Source organism: Rhinopithecus roxellana, chromosome 15 (genome assembly GCF_007565055.1).
Source record: "Rhinopithecus roxellana isolate Shanxi Qingling chromosome 15, ASM756505v1, whole genome shotgun sequence".
Lineage (NCBI taxonomy): Eukaryota > Metazoa > Chordata > Mammalia > Primates > Cercopithecidae > Rhinopithecus > Rhinopithecus roxellana.
In genome coordinates, this window is record NC_044563.1 from 18225704 (window position 1) to 18247564 (window position 21861).

Below are 21861 nucleotides of genomic sequence, written 5' to 3' on the forward strand. Positions count from 1 at the left end.
TGTGGATCTTCCAGAAGTGACCTGGTTAGAGAGCTTCTTGCGTCTCAGAAATGAAAAGGCACAGGAAACAGCACTATCAGTCCAATAGGAAACAACAATATTCATTCTCTGGGAGCTGCCCCAGCCCTATTCTGGGCCACAGTCTAGAACTTTCTTTTCCAGCTCACAACCTGCATGTACCTCAGGTCCCTGGAGACCCCAGCCCAGCTGAGGGAGAGCAGTTTCCTGATTCCATGTGACAAGCAACTCCCCTCCCACCACTCCCCACTCCCTCCCAAGTACAGACACCCTTCCGTCCTGCTCCAGTTGAAGGGGTGACAAAGATTCCTGAAGCATTCTGTCTGAGTCTAACGGTGGCTCTAGCCAGACACAGGGAAATGTGGCTGGCTGGCTGTTGGGTGATCCAGTTCCTTGGGAGCCAATGTTTGTACCCCTGGTATTAGCTGTTTTTCCCACTAAAATAAGCACTGAGAGGCAAGACCGTGTCCTCTGAGCTATTTGCCAAAGACTCCAGGCTAGAGGAAAAAGAACGCAGCTTGATAGAAGCGCAAGGTGGATCCAGCACCAACTCTGCCATTTTCTAATCCTAGGTCCTGAGTGAACACTGACGGCCAGTTTACATCTCAGGTGTGTAGGGAGCGTGGAGGAGGCAAATCCTATTTGGAGAAAGCCAGTGTCCAACACAGCACTTGGTAAACATCAGGCATGGGAATGCTGAGTGACAGGCACCACGGGCCACGCTGAGCCCCACTCGCTCATCTGGCTGGGGTCATCAGAGGGAGGCCCAACCCAAGATATCCTGTCCACGGGCTGGGGAGCAGCAACAGTCAGGAGCGACGGCCCAGCCCACCTCCCCTAGGAGGCGGAGGGAAGCGGGCTAAGTGGTTGTCAGGCATGGTCCTCCCCATCTGCGACGTGGCGGTAGCCAGGAGGCTGGGCCTGCATCCGGAAGAGGACGGTGAGGAGCAGCACTATGAGGAGGAAGAGGATGGAGCCACATACAGCCAAGGCCACGATCACCTCTGGGCATGGGGGAGGCGAGAGAAAGGTCATGTCAGTGTTCCATCATATGCCAGGTACTGTTCTGACATACAGGAGATACACAGAGGTGGCCAAGACAGAGTCCCTGCTCTCATGGAGTTTACGTGCTAGGAGAGGGGATGTAATAAATAAGCAAATGGGCTGGTCACAGTGGCTCATGCCTGTAGTCCCAGCACTTTGGAAGGCTGAGACGGGCAGATCACCTGAGGTCAGGAGTTTGAGACCAGCCTGGCCGTCATGGTGAAAACCCATCGTTACTAAATAAAGTTGGCCGGGCACAGTGGCTCACACCTGTAATCCCAGCACTTTGGAAGGCTGAGACGGGCAGATCACCTGAGGTCAGGAGTTTGAGACCAGCCTGGCCAACATGGTGAAATGCTATCTCTACTAAAAATACAAAAAATTAGCTGGGCGTGGTGATGCGCGCGTGTAATCCCAGCTACTCGGGAGGCTGAGGCAGAGTAATTGCTTGAACCTGGGAGGCAGAGGTTGCAGTGAGCTGAGATCGTGCCATTGCACCCTAGCTTGGGCAACAAGAGTGAAACTCCATCTCAAAAAAATAAAAAATAAATAAAAGCTGGGCGTGGTGGTACACGCCTGTAGTCCCAGGTACTCAGGAGGATGAGGCGGGAGAATCGCTTGAACCTGGGAGGCAGAGGCTGCAGTGAACCGAGATCACACCACTGCACTCCAGCCTGGGCAACAGAATGAGATGCTGTCTCAAAGAAAAAAAAAGTTAGGAGTGACAGGTCAGTGACGAATGTGATACAGAGAGACAAAGCAAATAGGTCAGCAGGGAAGGCATCATTGAGGAAGTGAGAAGTTTAACAGAGACCTGGAGTCAATGAGTGACATACAATGATCTGAGAAGAGTATCATGGGGCAGAGGACAGGAAGGAAGGGCAAAAGGCCCAAATGTGAGGATAAGCCTGGCATGTGCTAGGATCATCAAGAAAGTCAGTCTCACCAGAGCAGAGTAACCAAGGGGCATGTAGGAGATGGGGCAGGAGACCAGATGGAGTAGGGCCTGGAAGGCCATGGTGAAGAACTTGGATTTTATTCTACATGTAATGGGAGGCCATTGGAAAATTCTGAGAGGACAGTACTGTGAACTGGTTTAAAAGTTAACTCAGTCGGCCACGGTAGCTCATGCCTGTAATCCCAGCACTTTGGGAGACTAAGGTGGGCGGATCACCTGAGGTAAGGAATTTGAAACCAGCCTGACCAACACGGAGAAACCTCGTCTCTACTGAAAATACAAAATCAGCTGGGCATGGTGATGCATGCCTGTCATCCCAGCTACTCAGGAGGCTGAGGCAGGAGAGTCGCTTGAACCCGGGAGGCGGAGGTTGCAGTGAGCCAAGATTGCGCCATTGCACTCCAGCCTGGGTGACAAGAGCAAAACTCCGTCTCAAAAAAAGAAAAAAAGTTAACTGCTGTGCTGAAAGACTGGTAGGGACAAGAATAGAACCAGAAAGAACTAGGAAACTTCAATCGGTCAGGCAAAAGCTGGCAGTAGATTGGACTGTGGAGGCAAGAGCACGTATTAATATTTGAAAGGTTGAGCTGATCTGGCAGTGGGCTGCATGAGGGGTATGAGAAACGGTATGCAGTATGACTCCAAGGGTTATACTGTGCCACTAGGCGACTCGTGGCATTGACTGAAACAAGGAAGCCTGGAACAAAAGCAGCTTTGGAAGGAAAAGCATCTGGTTTAAGACATTGCAACTTTGAGATGCCTTACTTAACATGCACGTAGAGACCTCAAGTCGGCAGCTGGATGTGAGTCTGTAGCTCAGAGAGGAGGTGGTGAATCTGTGAGTCGGCGTAAGGACAGAAGTGAGCATGGAGATGGGCATAAAGTCATAAGGCTGCATAAGGTCACTTGGGAGTGTGCACAGATGGGGAAAGCGCCAGGGATGAGTCCTGGGTCATCCGTTCTTTAGTGAGGAAGGGACAACTAAAGTCAGGAGAAGCCAAGACAGTGTTTCAGGAAGGGGTGGCCGATGATGTAATGCTGCCGAGAGGTGAGAGACGCTAAGAATTGGTCACTGGCTTTGGTAAGAGGAGGTCACTGGTCACCAGACAAGTGTGGCTTCAGGGTAGTGGAAGGTGACACAAGACTCTCTAATGTGAGTCTAAGAGAACAGGCGGTGAGGAAGCAGAGCCAGAGTCTAGGCAGCTCTTTCGAGGATTCTATTCTGAGAGGGAAGAGGCTGGTGGCTGGGGAAGAGGTGGCTCTCAGAGGTCATGGATGGCCTTTTGGGAGGGAAGTGATCCAGTAGAGAAGCAGAGGCGTCAGAGCTCCTTGCAGAGGTGAGGAGAACCCGAGTGCGGGTGGAGAGGCCATCCTAAGCAGTGGCTTCCCCCAGCAAGTAAGCTGGTGGAGCTGGTGGTGGAAGAACGAGCCGATTCTCTCCTGGCTCTTATTTTCTCGGTGATATAAGTGAGACATCACCTGAGGGTGAGAAGTGGGGAGAAGGTATAAAGTGGTCTGGGGTCGGGGAGGAAACTCCTAGCAAATGCAGTCAGATGACTGGGAGTGCGACAGCTCTTGAGATTTGAGGATGTGAACTGCAGGTTGGTCTGGGGCATGACTAGCAAGGAGTCTGGTGACAGCTCACCTGTGTCTGCAGGACCACTTGCCAGCTGGCACTCCTGCTGCCAGTCCTTGGGCACGACGGGCTCCGTGAGGTGAAGGAAGTCCTGCAGTGGGCAGCGGTGAGGGCAGCCAGGCAGGCTGAGCGGCCAGGGGGCCTTGTCACTCTCGTTCCGAAAGTACATCTCCACTGAGAAATTCCTAAGGGTCGACAGGAGGCAACATGGGAGCTGCTCAGCCTGCCTGTCATGGGGTCCTTGGGCTGCCCCAAGCCACCTCCTGAGGGCCGGCCCTCTCCAGAGGACACTGCTAGCTCCACTCACCCAGAATCTTCCTGGTACAGTTCAAATATGTGGCAGGAGGCGTAGGGGGCTTGTTCGCCATTGTAGACGTCCAGTGCCATTTGCAGGGCAACCAGGGTAGTGTCGTGCTGCGGGGAAGAGGGGCTCCCCATCAGCATTGTTCCCCACACCCGCAGGAACTGAACAGAGAAGAAATCCAGCTCCTTGCCTGACACAGCACACTAGAGAGCACAGGCACTCACCGCGGAGTAAACCAGCAGCTTGGGGAGCTGGGAGGTGGTCGCCATTAGGGTCAGGTTCTTCCTTATCTGAGCCAGCAGGACTCCTGAAGGAGAAAAGTCCCCGGTGTTGCCGGCTACAGCCACCCCTGCCTTCTAATTCCACCTATCTGTGCTCCTTTCACCCTCTGCCAGGCCTGGGCCTCATCCCCTACACGGAGAACTGTTTAGTGTCATAGGGACCGTGTAAGAACTCTGTGGCACCCCCCCTCTCTAAGAACTGTCAAATGTACAGAAGGAAGCAAGACAAAACAAGGTATTTGCCTACATTTCAACACGGATGTAGAAACCTGCCTGTGTTTACAGAAGCACTTCAGTTTGAAACAAATGTAAACGTAAGATTGCTTCAGAGTACACAGTGGGTGGATCTGTGCCCGGGTAACTACCATATGCTCTGAAAACTGAGATGTCAAAAAGGTGTGACAGCAGGCAAGCCCTTAGGTGCTCAAATGAGGAAGCTGGCATGTGTATTACTCTCAGCCTTCTCAAAATGGGCCCCACTGGTTCTCTTGGGGCAGCTATTCATTTAGGAAAGGGAGGGTCTTCTGATGTGGGCGAAACTTAAGAACATGAATGGCAGGGCTGGGCGTGGTGGCTCATGTGTGTAATCCCAGCACTTTGGAAGGCTGAGGCGGGCAGATCACCAGAGGTCAGGAGTTTGAGACCAGCCTGGCCAACATAGTGAAACCCTGTCTCTACTAAAAATACAAAAAGTAGCTGGGCGTGGTGGCAGGCACCTGTAGTCCCAGCTACTTAGGAGGCTGAGGCAGGAGAATCACTTGAACCTGGGAGGTGGAGGTTGTAATGAGCCGAGATCGTGCCACTGTACTACAGCCTGGGTGACAGAGCGAGACTCTGTCTCAAAATAAACAAATAGGCTGGGTACGGCGGCTCATGCCTATAATCCCAGCACTTTGGGAGGCCGAGGTGGGTGGATCACCTGAGGTCAGGAGTTCGAGACCAGCCTGACCAACATGGTGAAACCCCATTTCTACTAAAAATACAAAAATTATCCAGGCATGGTGGCATGCGCCTGTAATCCCAGCTACTCAGAAGGCTGAGGTAGGAGAATCGCTTGGACCCAGGAGGCAGAGGTTGTAGTGAGCCAAGATCGAGCCATTGCACTCCAGCCTGGGTGCCAAAAGGGAAACTCCATCCCCCCGAAAAATAAGTAAATAAATAAATAATTTCTTTTAAAAAGAATATGAATGGCAGAAAAGGAAGAGAGCTGGGGAAATTTGGTGACTAGCGGCATGAGGAGGGGAATTTGGTTTTGAAAGAGCAGGGAGTGTTTCAGTAGAGAGGGAAGTGTGTGAGAAGCCCCCACAGCAGATTTTTAATGCCTTAGGGTCCTGAGGAGTGGAGTGACATGCTGTCTTTGTCACTCACCCCCCTGAAGCCGGGCCTTCTCCGCCTGCTGGTAGATTCCGAAGAGGAAGCGGAAGCTGAAGTCCTTTAGCCGGCTGAGACGCTGCATGGTTTGGGGTGAGGCCCAGGGCGGCAGGTGCAGCCCGTGCGTTTGCTGTATATCGCAGCGGGCAGGTTAGCGCCCCAGGCCTAGGCCAGCCTCTCCAGGGGGCAGCTCTCTTCCCCAGTGGGAAGGTGCCTGTGTGTGTGAGGGAGGGAGAGGAGACAGAGGCAGAGGGGCTGGAACTAGTAGACATGGCAGGCGATGTGGATGCTGCAGGGCACAGGAAAGGAAGCTCAGGCACAAAAAGTGAGACTCAGCAGAAAGGAGCTCTGGGTGGAGAGCAGCAGGGACTGCTGACAATTAATAAACCATTTCCCACTCTGAGGATCTCTGTCACCCGTGAGGGAAGTTCCCGTGTTTCACAAGCACAGCCTCCCTGGACCTCCCTAGGGGCGTGACGGTATCAGGCACTGTGTTCTACCATCCTGGTGACCTGGGCCTGCTGAGGGGGAAAAGAGTGATCACAGTGGGCACTCTAGTGGGCTCACCTCACAGAAGAGTGTGTCATAGACGTTCCAGACGGTCTCCAGTGTCAGGTCTGTAAGCCCTGTCTCGTTGGCCACCATGTCCAGAAATTGCTAAGAAAAATGGATCAGGGTCTCAGTCCTTTTGTGGGGAAAAGACAGTGTGGTGACCTCCACCTCTGCCCCCACTCACTGCATTCTGAGAACTCTCGTTCTGATACTCTGGCGTCTGCCGGGTCTCATTCTGCAGCTGCTCATAACGGGGACATGGGCCCAACGGGAACTTCAGCAGCTGTAGAGCAAAGCGGGGAAACAGGCAGTGGGAAAAGGAGCCTGGCATCAGCAGGCACACGGCCACAGCTGTCCCCTCACCATCCCAGGGAAGGGCTGGCCACTCTCACCCTGTCCTCAGTGATGGGCACAGTGTGCACAGGGATAGGCTGCCACGAGATGTTTGGGTTGAAGCGCTGCATCCCGTTGGGAGGGAAGAGTCCAGCCAGGTTGGCCTCAGCACTCATGAGAGTCCGGTCAAAGTCTGTGCTTCGCACATAAACCTGCAGAGATAGCAACACAAGTCACACGTGTGTGTGTGTGTGTGTGCACGCGCGCATGTGTGGTGGGGAAGTTGTGGTCACCCTGAAGTGGAGCCTTGTGTGTGTGTGTGTGTGTGTGTGTGTGTGTTGGAAAGTTCTGGTCACCCCAAAGTGGAGCCCCGGGGGAGAACCTGTTCTTGAGGGTCACCCAGCAAACTGTAAACCTACCATGCATCTGGCCCTCACCCTCCTCTGGCCTTCCCCGTCCCCCAAACACTCCAGTGGGGGTTGTCACCACTCTGTGAAGAACTCCTGTGGGAATGGCCTTAATTGAAATACCCCTTCCTCCCAGTCAAAAGTGCTGAGTCAATCAGTAAGGCTCTCTGGTCTGTCTGGTTTCATAACAACACCTCTCTCCCTGTCTAGATCAGGGTCCTTGGGGCAGAAACTGGCTCCAGTGATGACCCTTAGAGACCAGAGAGAAAAAATAAGATAAAGGGCTGGGCCTGGTGTCTCACACCTATAATCCCAGCACTTTGGGAGGCCAATGCAGGAGGATTGCTTGAGACCAGGAGCTCGAGACCAGCCTGGGCAACATAGTGAGACCCTGTCTCTATAAAAAATGACCCAGGTGTGGGGGCACCAGCTACTTGGGAGGCTGAGGCAGGAGGATCACTTGAGCCCAGGAGTTTGAGGCTGCAGTGAGCTATGATTGAGTCACTGTGCTACAGTTTGGGTGACAGAGTGAGACCCCTTTAAAATATATGTATACATTTTGGGCCAGGCATGGTGGCTCAAGCCTGTAATCCCAGCACTTTGGGAGGCCGAGACGGGCAGATCACGAGGTCAGGAGATCGAGACCATCCTGGCTAACACGGTGAAACCCCGTCTCTACTAAAAAATAGAAAAAACTAGCCAGGCGAGGTAGCGGGCGCCTGTAGTCCCAGCTACTCGGGAGGCTGAGGCAGGAGAATGGCGGGAACCCGGGAGGCGGAGCTTGCAGTGAGCTGAGATCCAGCCACTGCACTCCAGCCCGGGCAACAGAGCGAGACTCCGTCTCAAAAAAAAAAAAAAAAAAAAAAAAAAAAATACAAAAATTAGGCAGGCATGGTGGCATGCACCTGTAATCCCAGCTACTCGGGAGGCTGAGACAGGAGAATCGCTTGAACCCAGGAGGCAGAGGTTGCAGTGAGCCAAGATCATGTCACTGCCCTCCAGCCTGGGCAACACAGCAAGACTCCATCTCAAAATAAATAAATAAATAAATAATATTTTGAAGAGCTTATTCAGAGATAGTGGTTCATGAAAAGGGAGGAGGAAACTGGGGAAGGACAAGCTCAGGACAGAGCTGGGCCTTAAGGGAACAATTAACAATATCTAGGGACTCTCGACACAGCTGAGGCTGACAGTGGTAACCAGAGGAATAGCTTCCCCCATCCCTGGGGTAGGGCAAGGACTCAAGGAGCAGGCACACTTGCCAGTCCTCCCTGATGTGCCCTAGGAACGTAGCGTGACCTGGCGTGGCAGACAGGGCTCGAAGACCTCATCTTGATCAAGGAAAGACAAGCCCTATCTATGTGTGTCTTCCCCGCTGTCTTTCATTTTGGCCCTGTCTGGTTTATCATCAGATACCCCTACAACATTCTAAGCTCCATGAAGACAGAGATCATATCTGTACGGTGCACCGCTGAATGCAAAGTGCTAGCATAGTTCTTGGCCTTTAATGGGTACTCAATAAATGTCTTGGATGGAAAGCCTGTGATTTCACAGAGTCAGAAACCACTTTGCTAGGCCCGCCCGTAAGGCTGAATTTGGATGCTTAATCAGGTTTGCCTCTTCCTAGCCGAGCAGGGGCAACTCAGCTCCTAGGGCTTTGTTCCAGACAGCTCTCAGATGTCTTTTCCTGTAGTTGTAACCAAAAATACAAGAAGGAGGCCAAAGTGCCCAGCCTCAGCCTTAGGCTCCCTGAGGGCAAAAGATGAGGGCAGCATATCCCATTCCCCTTGCCTCTGGAACTCCCAACCTTACCTCCTGCCGGTGATAAGAGGTGTTTAGGAAGCCGTGATAGCGCTGCCGCAGGGCCTGGCCCAGCTCCCAGTGCTGTAGCATCCCCTCCTGTGGGCAAACGCAAAAGTTAAGAGGGTCTAGAGGGAAGGGGTGGCTCACAAGCCCCATGGGGTTTAGGCCCTGTTGCTTTTCAGGTTTACCCTTTGCTGGAGTCAATTAATCTGATCCCAGAAGTCTTTCATTAAGTGGCCAGTCATGCACGGCAATATCATGGGCACAGAGGTTAAGGTTATGAAATCTGGTCAAAGTCAGCACCCATATGGGAAAAGGCAGTTTAGTAAGGCCCCAAGTTCTGTAGCCTGCTCTAGACATCACTCATTCTACAGCTCATCCTGAGGAAAGGCTGGCTTCTGACCCACCTTGGTTAATTGACCAAACCCCTGGGGCCATTCTTCTTCCTGGTAGGGGTCCTTGGGATATGTCTTCACTGGTGAACGGTCTCCATGGCGGTACAGCTGAGGGAAGAAAATGGTTTGCCTATAGGTCAGAAGCATCTCCTTGATAGGGACCTAGAGCCTACCTTTTGCCCCATGTTAAGGAAGGAAGTCTCATTCCCTTTGGGAAGCCTACTCGCTGCAAAAGACCCGTTAGGAGTCAGTCACTTCTTCCAGATTCCAGACACTCTAACTTGGCTAAGCAATGCCACTGGAGACCACAGGCAAAGCCAAGGTACAGGTGGTAAGGGAAAAGAGAAGTGAAAGCAACGTATGTGGTGGGGACAACTGGGGAAAAAAGACAACCAAAGGCTTTTTTAGGGATGAGTCTTAACCATTCAACTACTTCCCTGTCTCAGGGCAGACTCACCCCAACCTATTCGGTCACCCTGACCCCAATAACCCAGGGCTCCATGTCAATCCTGAACCCAGCCTCCCAACTACACAGGCCAGTCGTCCTCTCCTAAACCAGCTGTTCCTTCCCAAGATCCCCGACCCCCACCAGCTGGCCTTTGCTCTTCTAGCTTCAGGGAACTCTTTGGTGACCCCATTTCTCATTACCAAGGTAACGAAGCGCAGACTCCGGGCCTGGGTGGGCGGCATCACCATCAGGTTCGCGCCGAGAAGGAGCTGGAGGAGAGCCGCACGGCTCCAGCCGGACCGCTTGCCCGCCATCACCGTTGTAATCTATGCAGCAAAGAAGCTGGAACCCGCTGGGTGGCACCTGCAAGCAGCCGCCCGGACGCACCCGTAAGGACACACGCCGGAAGTGCGCTCGCCGCCATCTTACTTAGGGACGAGCTGGGGTTGGGGGAGAAGGCGCAATCTCGGTGGGAATGCTTGCAGGAGGGTCGCGATCTGGCTGTGGCGGAGGTGCGTAGGCATGTAGCCCGACGTGGCGAGGCAGACAGGGCTCGAAGTCCTCATCTTGATCAAGAAGGCATTAAGTTCGCGTTTGCCTCTGCTAGGAGAAATCCCTTACCAAGGTGGCGCTTGCAGTGGGCGGGACCATGTCCTGGAAAGCGAGCGTCCCCTCCAGTCGGGATGCTTCCGGGCTTGACCCCATAGGTAGAGCGGGTGTAGAGTTGAAGCGAGGGACGGGAAAGCAGAGGTCGCTTCCCTCCACGTCCCTGTCTTTGCGGGGGATTGAGCCCTGGCCCTGTTTTCTAGGAGACGTTTTACTTGGGGTGCAGGGCACAGTATGTAAACAACCCTTTGGATTTCCTGTGTCCTTGAGGTTGCCGCCAGTCTAGCCTACCGTTCCTGCCCCGCACGAAGCTTCAGTAGCCCTTTCACTTTCCCTTCCAGTCCTTTCCCTGACCTCCCTCCCCTCCACTTCCAAGTTTTAGTTAATTAGAGTCAAGACGTCATGCCTCTTCCCAAAGGAGTTGGGTTGCACAGGATGTTCAGACTTTCCAAACCCAAAGCACTGAATCCCTAGGGGAGGAATTTTAGACCAGTGGGGAGGTATTTTGAGGTAAGGGGCAGGCGCATATCATAAAGTGGGAGTACATGCGGTTTACACAGAATCAGTGGCCCTCTTGGCATTGACCATTAGGATTCAGGTGCAGCCAGTTTGGCCTCAGGACTTTGTGACTAATATGACGGTTGCAGAAGGTCAGATCGTAGGTCCTGGGGATGCTTTGATTCAGATTTGCCTACTGGAAGCAAATCTCAGATCTTTGGGAAACAAAACTGATCAGGCTTGGGCTGGGCACCGTGGTTCGCCTGTAATCCCAGCACTTTGAGAGGCCGAGGCAGGCAGATCACCTGAGGTCAGGAATTCGAGACCGGCCTGGCCAACATGGCGAAACCCCATCTCTACTAAAAATAATAATAATTAAAAAATAGCTGGGTGTGGTGGCGTGCTCCTGTAATCCCAGCTACTCAGGAGGCTGAGGCAGGAGAATCGCCTGAACTGGGAAGGTGGAGGTTGCAGTGAGCCGAGATAACACCACTGCACTCCAGCCTGTGCGACAAAGCAAGACTCTGTCTCAACAACAAAAAAAACCTGATTAGGCTTGGTGTGGTTGCTCACGTTTGTAATCTCAGCACTTTGGGAGGCTAGGATGGGAAGATTGCTTGAGCCCAGGAGTTCGAGACCAGCCTGAGCAGCTTACGAAGAGCTCATCTCTACAAAAAAAAAAAAAAAGTTTAAAAATTAGCTGGGTGTGGTGGCACACACCTGTGGTCCTAGGTCCTCAGGAGGCTGAGGTGGGAGGATCACCTTCAGCCTGGGAGGTTGAGGCTAAAGTGAGCCATCATGGTGCAACTGCACTCCAGTCTGGATGGCAGAGCAAGACTGTGTCTCAAAAAAACAAAAAGAAAAGAAAAAAAAGATCAGAATTAGCTGTCCTTATTTTGCCCTAGGACTCCAGATTCAGTTATTTATATATACTTCAGGATTTAAACTTTGCTTCCAGAGTTGTTGTGGAGGAGGCTGAGAAGCAAATAGAATAAGAGCTGAAGCCTGGGTAGCCAAATAGTTCTTAACCTTCTTATTTAATCACAAGCCCCTTTTTGAATCACATGAAAATTTTGCACCTCTCCTCCAGAAAGATGTTCACACATGTAAACATGCACATGGAATTTTGCATATAATCCCAAATGGTTCACAAAGACCATTTACTGGAGGTTTCATAAATCAGCATCTCTGAATACCTGATTTAACCTAGTCCTCTTACTTCACAGCTTAGGAAACAAACCTAAAGAGAGGAAGTGACTTGCCCAAACTCACAGTTTAGGAGAATGGATTAAAAGTCTAGTTTTGTGGTTTTCAGTTAAATAGTCTATAATGGGCTGCTTCTTGCAGGCTACCCAAACTGCATTACTAAACTGTAATTGGTGATCCCGAAATACTTCCAATAAAGAGGTATCTATCAAAGGAAACCTTTTCACATTAGTGGGACTAAACAGGGCCTAGGCCGGGCACGGCTCACACCTGTAATCTCAGCACTTTAGGAGGACAAGGCAGGCAGATCACCTGAGGTCAGGAGTTCGAGACCAGCCTGGCCACCACGGTGAAACCCCATCTCTACTAAAAATACAAAAATTAGCCGGATGTGGTGGAGCACACCTGTAATCCCAGCTACCCGGGAGGCTGAGACAGGAGAATTGCTTGAACCCAGGAGGCAGAGGCTGCAGTGAGCCAAGATTGTGCCACTCCAGCCTGGGCAACAGAGTGAGAATCTGTCTCAAAAAAATAAATAAAATAAAGGGGACTTGGGTAATTGGCAGAATGCTGCATATTAGTGGCGGGGAGAGGGGTTGAGTGTTTTGTTTTAGTGGGCCTCTTACTCTCCTTGCAAACTAGCCATTGTACTTTCAGAGTGTAAATCTTTGGCTCACCAAATTTCAGCAATCTCTCAAATTCAGCTTTTGCTTTTCTTCCCACTTGCTCAAATATGTCTGTATTCTTTGTGTGTGCAAGTATCCCACGTGGGAGGGATTGATGAAGCAGATATTATTTCAGTTTTTATAGGGAGAAACTATTCCAGGAAGGGTGGGGGTTACAGCACAAGTAGATAGTAGAGCCTGGAGCTGAGCCCTAGTTTCTTCTTCCTTTGCCCCCAGCTTTTGCATTTTCTGCCAGATGATTCTGTGGTCCTTACACTTTGGTTCCTAACTACAGATGCAAAAAAAAAAAAAAAAAAAATACAACACACATGTAGATGGTGAGATAGATGGATATGTGGGCCTATACCAGATCAAATAAATCAGAATCTCTGAAGGTGAGGACAGGAACCACTACCTTATTTGGTGTTGGCAGAAGCAAACCTAAATCCAGGTATGTTCGCCACTTTTTTCCATCTGAAGAGGCAGTTTTTTTTTTTTTTTTTTTTTTTTTTTTTTTTTTTTTTTTTTTTTTGAGACGGAGTCTCGCTCTGTCACCCAGGCTGGAGTGCTGTGGCCGGATCTCAGCTCACTGCAAGCTCCGCCTCCCGGGTTCACGCCATTCTCCTGTCTCCGCCTTCCCGAGTAGCTGGGACTACAGGCGCCGCCACGTCGCCCGGCTAGTTTTTTGTAGTTTTTAGTAGAGACGGGGTTTCACCGTGTTAGCCAGGATGGTCTCGATCTCCTGACCTCGTGATCCGCCCGTCTCGGCCTCCCAAAGTGCTGGGATTACAGGCTTGAGCCACCGCGCCCGGCCAGTTTTTTGTTGTTGTTGTTTGTTTTTTTTGTTTTGAGACAGAGTTTTGCTCTTGTGGCCCAGGCTGGAGTGCAATGGCACCATCTCAGCTCATGGCAACCTCCGCCTCCCAGGTTCAAGTGATTCTCCTGCCTCAGCCTCCCGAGTAGCTGGGATTACAGGCACCCGCCACCACGCCTGGCTAATTTTTTTGTATTTTTAGTAGAGACGGGGTTTCACCGTGTTAGCCAGGATGATCTCAATCTCCTGACCTCGTGATCTGCTCGCCTCGGCCTCCCAAACTGCTGGGATTACAGGCGTGAGCCACCGCACCCGGCCCCAGCCCAGTTTTATATAATGGAGTGTGTTTGTGATTTTTGTTTGTTTAAGCTTGAGCTCGAACTTTTGAATCAGCTAAACTTGTTTTTTTGTTTTTGTTTTTGTTTCAGACGGTCTCCCTCTGTCACCCAGGCTGGAGTGCAGTGGTACAATCATGGCTCATTGCAGCCTCAATCTCCTGGGCTCCAACAGTCCTCCTACCTCAGCCCCCCAAGTAGCTGGGACTAAAGGCAGATGCCACTACGCCTGGCTAATTTGTGTGTGTGTGTGTGTGTGTGTGTGTGTGTGTTTGTAAACGTGAGGTTTCACCATGTTGCCTAGGCTAGTCTCAAACTCCTGGACTCAAGTGAGCTGCCCTTCTTGGCCTCCCAAAGTGCTAGGATTACAAGTGTGAGCCACCGCACCCAGTCTTATACCTGTATTCAAATTTGATATTTGCCCCTTGCTAGTAACTATCTCCTAGAGTTTACTGTGAGAATAAATGAAATAATGCATGTAAAGATAAATGTATGTAGTAGGCATGAAATCAGTGTTACATCTTTCCTTTCTGCCTTCCGTATCATCTCTGAACTCAGGTCTGGGAATCCAGGTTTCTGGATTATTCTCTATGTTGTGATTGGAAGGTTGGGTAGAAGTCACTTGAGTAGATACGCAGTGGTCTGCAAGATGATCCCCACACTTTCCACCCTTCCAGACAGTGAAGGAGGGAACAAGAAGCAGTTGCCCTCGTCCATCCCTGCAGACCTTACCCTGCAGCCTGCTTCATGGGAATGAGTACTTTCAGGGGAGTTAGCCAGTAGTACCTGTGACCGTGGCTGGTGAATGCTCCTGTTTCTGCTTCAAGTTTCTCCTTGCTGTGAGAAGAAACCTGTGGCGGTTCTGGGGGGCCAGATATGTGACTTGGTAGATCCCCGAGTGTGTTCCCAGGGACATTGCCTCCTGCAGGAGCCAAGGAAACATAGAAGAGGCCCATAGGACTGGCAGCTTTGGACCTAACAACTGCAAGCTGGTGGGACTGTGGCACGGGGGTGGGGCTGGCAAAGTGGGAACGTGATTCCAGCTGCTGATCACTTCACTGTTTGCCCTGGCTTGAAGCAAGTCTCAGTGGTTGGTCTCCAGAAACTCCATGGAAATACTGTCAACAGGTTTTGGTCTTCTCCCATTTTCCTCTCCTTTTCCCTCTTTGTAGGGATGACGGTTGGGGTTTCTGAGCTGTAACCTGGTAGGACAGCTCTGGCAGTTGAAGTCCTGGTTATAATTTCTTCTAAACAGGAGATGAGGCTGAGACCAACTCCCTGGCTTGGGGGAGTTGGTCCCCGACCTACTTTTTCAGCAGTTGGCCCTAGCCTGGCGCCCCCCATCCAGATGGGGCTTGTATGTGGTCCTGGGTCCTGGGAAGCCACCTGTGGGGAGACTAGGTGTCACGAGGAGGAGTTGAAGAACAAAGTGGATGAAAGAGACTTCTCCCAGCTCGCAGAAGATAGGGTACCAGGCCCCAGACCATTGATTCCTGAGTTTCTTGAAACCAGGCATCTCAGGGACATCTCTGACTGCCCTGCTGGGCGGGAGCTTCTGGGAGCAGGGAGGTAGAGGAGGGAGCTGGACTGGTGATGTGGGTGCTGGGACAGAATAGTGCCAGTCTCTCAGTGACTAGAGTCCCTGGTTTCTGCTTTTCCAGGACAGCTGGGGCCTTGTGAAAATCAGAAAGGGAACACATGCGAGAGGAATGGAGAGCCTTGTGCTTGTGACTCAGAGATACCCAGACCAGGGTGGGGGCCTTGGGAGGGGACAACCTTGTGATGAGGGGGAACAAGAGCAAGAGCTGCAGGCAGAAGTCTGAGATGGGGGTGTCACAGGGGCTTTTCTGAAGTGTGAAAATGAATACATGGGCAGATTTTGCAACAACACCCAGCCTGCTGTCTTCTCACACTTTGCTCCCCAGCCCCCGCCTGTTCCCCATGTCCCACCCTGTGCTTCCTCCCGTCTTTCAACCAGGCTCCTCCTCTGCCTCAGCCTTCAACTTTTCCTCATCTGGTCCCTTCTGTCCCATCCACACCCCCATCCACTCTTTCCCTGTTTCCTCTGTTCTTTTCCCTGGTGCCCTCTTCATCTGTTTTGGTCTCTTTGGCTGGCTGCCCTGGCCCCTGTCCTTCTGTGCTTCAATGTGGGGCCCATGGGAACTGGAGTTCATAACAAAACAGGAAGAGCCCGTGAGCAGGAAACTGGGAATGGGGCAAGGGGTGAATGACCAGCAGTAACCTCAGCTCCTCGCCTCCCACATCTGGACTGGAGCATCTGCAGGGTTCTCAGCCTGTCCCCTGTAGCCCACCAGCCCTGGCTGCTTCCATTGCAGCACTTCACTGGCCCGAGATGCAACAAGACAAGATTGTCCTGGACTCTGACACAGCAAAGGGACTGGAGTGAGGACATCTGGGTTCTGATCCCAGCCGGGCCACTAACTGTGTGGTCTTGGAAAAGGCCCTCACACAAGTTTCAGTGTGCTCTGTCAAATGGAGCTCAGGTTACTTACTCTGCTTTCCTCCCAGGGCCGCTCTAAGGACCAGAAAAGATAGTGAAGGGTTTGTGCTGTGTATGGAAACAAGTACAAAGTTCAAAATCCACTGAGTTAAGGCGATGGAAAGACCCACAACTGAAAGAACTGGGAGGGTGATGACAACTCGTGCCATTTCTCGAACACTTACTGTGTGCCACACATTGTGATACAATCTGGAGTCCCTTCCTTCCTTCCTTCCTTCCTTCCTTCCTTCCTTCCTTCCTTCCTTCCTTCCCTCCTTCCTTCCTTCTTTCTTTTTTTTTTTTGATGGAGTTTTGCTCTTGTTGCCCAGGCTGGAGGGTAATGACGTGATCTCGGGTCACTGCAACCTCCGTCTCCCAGGTTCGAGCCATTCTCCTGCCTCAGCCTCCCAAGTAGCTGGGATTATAGGCATGCGCCACCACACCCGGCTAATTTTTTGTATTTTTAGTAGCGATGGGGTTTCACCAGGTTGGCCAGGCTGGTCTGGAACTCCTGACCTCACGTGATCCGTCTGCCTGGGCCTCCCAAACTGCTGGGATTATAGGCATGAGCCACCGCATCCAGCGTGATCTGTAGTTTCAATCTCACAACAACATTGTGTGGTAAAAATGACTACTATCCCTATTTTTTCTCTTTCTTTCTTTCTCTCTCTCTCTCTCTCTTTCTTTCTTTCTTTTTTTTTTTTTTTCTGAGACGGAGTCTCGCTCTATTGCCCAGGCTGGAGGGCAGTGGCACAATCTCGGCTCACTGCAACCTCCCAGGTTCAAGTGATTCTCCTGCCTCAGCCTCCTGAGTAGCTGGGATTACAGATCCGTACCACCATGCCTGGCTAACTTTTGTATTTTTAGTAGAGACGGGGTTTCACCATGTTGGCCAGGCTGGTCTCAAACTCCTGACCTCGTGATCCACCTGCCTAGGCCTCCGAAAGTGCTGGTATTACAGGTGTGAGCCACCATGCCCAGCCTATGTATTTTTCAACACACCATTACTGACTCGAATATTCCTATTTTAAAGATAGGGAAACAGATTCAGAGACATTAAGTAACTTGCTCGTTAGAGTTAGGGTTAGGGTTAGGGTTAAGGGTTAAGGGTTAGGGTTAGGGTTAGGGGTTAGGGTTAGGGTTAGGGTTAGGGTTAAAGACAAAAAAAAAAAGTAACTTGCTCGATCAAGATCACATAGGTAGTAAGAGGTTTAGGATTTGAATCCAAAATCTGAGCTCAGAGTCTGAACACTAAGTCAACATGCTGAGTTGAAATTGACTACAGCAGTTGTGAGTGTGTGCCTGTAATGCTAGCACTTTGGAAGGCTGAGGTGGGAAGATGGCTTGAGCCCAGGAGTGTGAAACCAGCCTGGGCAACGTAGTGAGACCCCACCTCAAAAAAGAAAAAAAGGAATAATAAAAAAAAAATTGACTAGGGCTAACAAGTAGGGGATAGATGAGAATAATATTTTTCTTGTTATTCATTCAGCAAATAGGAACACAGTACCTACTCTGTTGCCTCCCCTATGCCAGCCCTGTTTCAGGGGTTTTGGGGAATATGAAATCAATAAAATATGATGTCTACTTTCTGGGATGGATTTCATGCCACAGGCAACAGAGTGGGAACAATGGCTATAGTCTCAGTAGGTGCTGGTTGGAGCCTGCCATCACTTCAGATGGGGTTGTTCCCCAGATGAGGCAACCCTCATACCTTCCCAGGTCCATCCTGGGCTGCCACCTGAGTTGCCTGCCTTCCTTCTGCCACCCCCCACCCCTATCCCAAGCCTGCCATTGCTCATAGCAGATTTCCTACCAAAGGCTCTCCTAGCCTCCTCTCTTATCTGTGGCCCCCACAGGGCACCCACTTTCAGAAACTCCCTGGAAGGCCCAGCACCTGCCTCTCTGCACCCCTGGATTTCTACCAGCTTGGCTGAGGCCTAGGGCTAGCAGGGAGAGCTTCTTGGCCTCTTCCCAGAGGCAAGGGAGGAGGAGGGAGGCTGGGAAAGCAGGCTGGGGCTCAGTGTTGCAATTCCGGGCTCTGCCAGGACCTTTGCTCCGAGAGGTGCCTATGGAGGGGAGGGAACACCGACTCTGGAGGCTGCTGGGATTGGGGTAGGGGTTCCTAGGAGGCAGTCCTTTTGCAAGAGCTGCTAAGAGCGCTGGGTAAGGAGAGGAAGGGGAGAGACATGGAACTTGGCAGGTCTGCAAAGAAATGCCACTGTTTTGACCGGGAGTAGGGGGGTGGGAGTGGCGGGAGAGGGGGTGGCCGGCTGGGGAGGAGCCAGCCTGGTGGAGAAGCTGCCCTGTGGGCGGGGGTGAGGAGGGGAGGGCTGCGGTCGTCAGGCAGGAAGGAGGGGTGGCCTGACCCCTTGGCAGTCCCTCCCCTAGCCTTTCCCCAAATTGCTACTTCCCTGGGGTTCCAGGTCCTGCTTGTGCTCAGCTCCAGCTCACCGGCTGGCCACCGAGACCTCTGGAGAGGGAACTGCACCATCCTCTTCTCCCAGCAAGGGGGCTCCAGAGACTGCCCACCCAGGAAATCTGGTGGACTGGGGACTCGGTGGGTCTGCTCCTTAGCAGTGGCCTGGGGCTCTGTGTGTGTATCTGGGGTGGGGTCGGCGAATGTCCTAAGGATCTTAGAAGGGGGTTTCTGGGGAGAAGTTAGGGGTGATGGTGATGGAAGCTTGGGACAGGAACAGGACTCTGGGTCCTAAAATAACTCATGAGGGATTCGGGGGAGGAGGTCCTCTATGTGAATTGGGGAGATTCTTGGAGACAAGAGATTTGTGCTGGGACCCTGGAAAGCGGCATGAGCAAGGTTCTCTAATAAGCAGTGTGTTTCACTGGGTGGAGTGAGCTTCGATCCCATCTCCTGGTCCTGCTCAACTTTGGCTGTCCTCAGTGCTGGAGGGGGAAGGGGCCTGAGAGAAGCAGGGCAGATGTACCCAAACATTCCCCGCTGGTTTGGAGGGGACTTTGGGGGAGAAAGGCTGGCACAGTGACTGGGAGCCCAGACTTTGGAGTCAGACGAGGGTTGGAGTCTTGATTCTACCACCGCCTAACTGTGTGACCATAGTTACTTAATCTCTTTGAATCTCAGTTTGCTTATCTGTAAAATGAGTTTAAGAATAGTCCTGAGCCGTGAGCAGTAGTGTGCGCCTATAATCTCAGGTACTCAGGAAGCTGAAAGTTGATTGCCTGAGCCCAGTAGTTTGAGGCGATAGTGTCCTATTATTGCACCTGTGAATAGCACTGAGTTCCAGCCTGAGCAACATAGAGAGACCCCATCTCAAAAAAAAAAAAAAAAAAAAAAAAAGAATAGTCTTGACCTCAGAGGGATATTATGAGGAAAGCACATAAAGCCTTATAATAGGCTGGGCGCAGTGGCTCACTCCAATAATCCCCGCACTTTGGGAGGCCCAGGTGGGAGGATCACTTGAGCCTAGGAGTTCCTAGACTAGCCTGGGCAACATAGGGAGAACCTGTCTCTAAAAAACATAATAGTAATATAAAAAAATAAAGCCTTAGTACAGGCTAATATATGGCAAGTAAATATTAGCTGATATTGTTGGTATTGATAAAAGGGAGGATCAGGTGGAGAAGGGAGCTGAGGCCAGAAAGGAGGCCAGTTCTAGGAGAGTATAACCTGAGTCCTTCCTGCAGGACAGTGCCTTGGTAATGACCAGGGCTCCAGGAAGAGATGTCCGTGTGGCTGGGGGCCCCTGTGCCTGACATTCCTCCTGGTAAGCTTCATTCCAGCCCTCTCCCCTGAGCCCAGACCGCAGGCTCCTCACCTCCCCGTAGGAATCAGCCTCCTTTATTACCTGCCTTCTTCCTTCCTCCAGAGAGCAGTCCAGAGTCATACTTAGTCGTGGTTGCCTCGCCCCTGGTTCCAGTACCTGGCCCTTGCAGGCTCCCGCCCAGTCCTCCCACTGGGTTTGCTGCTAAAGAGTTGGCCAGCTTAGTGCTTACCCTGCTCTGGCTTTGAAGAGTTTTATCTGATCTCTGAAATGCATACACTCCAGCTCCCCAAAGAGACAAGGATTAACATCTTCATTTAAGGTCTTGAGATGTAAGAAACTACAAGTGACTAGTCCTAGCTAGAGCCCACACAGACTCTAGGGTCCCAAAGCCTGAGCTGGGACTTTGCTGCCCTCTAAAGGTGGGGATAAGTTTTCAGTTTCCCAGCTAGGACACTGGGCCATGGAGCTGGGATGGAGCCTGAGACCCCCATGTGCCTCTCCTTTGGAGCTCAGACTCTGCAGCGGAGCTGTGGAAGCCAGGTGCACAGGATGCAAGCAGCCAGACCCAGGGAGGCAACAGCTGCATCCTCAGAGAGGAAGCCAGGATGCCCCACTCTGCCAGAGGCACTGCAGGGGTGGGGCTGGAGGCTGCAGAGCCCACAGTCCTGCTCACCAGGGCAGAGCCCCCTTCAGAACCCACAGGTGAGGAGCTTCTGGGTTTGGAGGAGGTCGGGGTCCAGATTCCAGGTCCCTGGATCTGGAAGAGGTTCCTTGGGGGTTTTTACTTTATATGTAATCTCATGGTTAAGTCCAAAGGCTTTAGAGCTAACTAAATCTGACTGATCTAAGTGTGAATTCTGTCTCTACTTTAGGCCTTCCTGAGCCTCAATTTCCTTGTTTATAAAATGGAAAAAAAATTATGTTTGTCATAAGGATCAGTGCATATAAAAGCCTCATATAGTACCTAGAACATAATGGCACTTGGCCAATGAGGGCTACTCTTCTCATAAAAGAGAGACTGGAGTTTGTATAATGAAGGGAATGAAGGTCACTGAGTGCCCAGGGCAGTGACTGAGTCAGGGAGAACATGAAGTTTTTTCCTTGGGGGAGAGCATTGAAACACTTTCCTGTAACCAGAGATCCGTCCACAAAAGCGGAAAAAGGGGCCAGCCCCCAAAATGCTGGGGAACGAGCTATGCAGCGTGTGTGGGGACAAGGCCTCCGGCTTCCACTACAATGTTCTGAGCTGCGAGGGTTGCAAGGGATTCTTCCGCCGCAGCGTCATCAAGGGAGCGCGCTACATCTGCCACAGTGGCGGCCACTGCCCCATGGACACCTACATGCGTCGCAAGTGCCAGGAGTGTCGGCTTCGCAAGTGCCGCCAGGCTGGCATGCGGGAGGAGTGTGAGTTTCTGGGGCTGGGGTGAAGAAGAGGCTGAGGGGAAAGAGGGGGCCAGGGTGTGACCCAAGACAGATGCCTGAACTTGTAGGGGCCAACTGATCCCTAAGTATGGATTAAAATATTTTTCTTGACCGGGCGCCGTGGCTCACGCCTGTAATCCCAGCACTTTGGGAGGTTGAAGCGGGCGGATCACCAGAGGTCAGAAGTCTGACACCTGCCTGGCCAACGTAGTGAAACCCCGGCTCTACTAAAAATACAAAAATTAGCCGGGTGTGGTGGTGAGCGCCTGTAATCCCAGCTACTCAGGAGGGTGAGGCAGGAGAATCGCTTGAACTCGGGAAGCGGACATTGTGGTGAGCTGTGATCGCGCCACTGCACTCCAGACAGGACGAATGTGAGACTCTGTTTCAAAAAAAAAAAAAAAAAAAAAAAACTTCTTGCGTTTACCCAGTGCTGTCTGTTTTTCTGGAGCCCCAAACTGCCCCCTTTGCCTCATCTTTGCTTCCTGTCTCCCCATCTGCTCCCCTCCTCATATTTGGTCCTGT

The 21861-nt window shown here is 51.7% G+C and overlaps 2 protein-coding genes across 11 annotated transcripts in view; one reads left to right on the top strand and one right to left on the bottom strand.

Annotated features, from left to right (window-relative positions):
* Positions 1-74: 74 nt before the first annotated feature.
* Positions 75-10373, bottom strand: ACP2 (acid phosphatase 2, lysosomal). 2 transcript variants are annotated; one of them, XM_010371094.2, is made up of 11 exons: positions 9751-10373; positions 9115-9210; positions 8717-8803; positions 6557-6709; positions 6349-6447; positions 6180-6269; positions 5610-5742; positions 4185-4267; positions 3964-4070; positions 3666-3841; positions 75-1022 (listed from the first exon to the last, which is right to left on the bottom strand). In XM_010371094.2, exons 1-11 carry the CDS (start codon positions 9862-9864, stop codon positions 889-891), a joined length of 1272 nt encoding a protein of 423 aa, XP_010369396.1. In that variant the 5' UTR covers positions 9865-10373; the 3' UTR covers positions 75-888. The 2 variants fall into 2 exon arrangements, with proteins under 2 accessions (XP_010369396.1, XP_010369397.1); XM_010371095.2 differs by lacking the exon at positions 75-1022 and adding an exon at positions 3223-3499 and having other exon boundaries at positions 9751-9894.
* Positions 9879-21861, top strand: part of NR1H3 (nuclear receptor subfamily 1 group H member 3) — a 20469-nt gene continuing 8486 nt past the window's right edge. For 5 of the 9 annotated variants that reach the window (XM_030917310.1, XM_010371098.2, XM_030917315.1 and 2 more), the window contains exons 1-5: positions 18219-18337; positions 18598-18731; positions 19835-19914; positions 20428-20616; positions 21052-21318. In XM_030917310.1, coding sequence (XP_030773170.1) covers positions 19872-19914; positions 20428-20616; positions 21052-21318 — 499 coding nt within the window. In that variant the 5' untranslated portion in view covers positions 18219-18337; positions 18598-18731; positions 19835-19871. The other 4 variants (XM_010371097.2, XM_030917311.1, XM_030917314.1 and 1 more) reach the window with 4 other exon arrangements.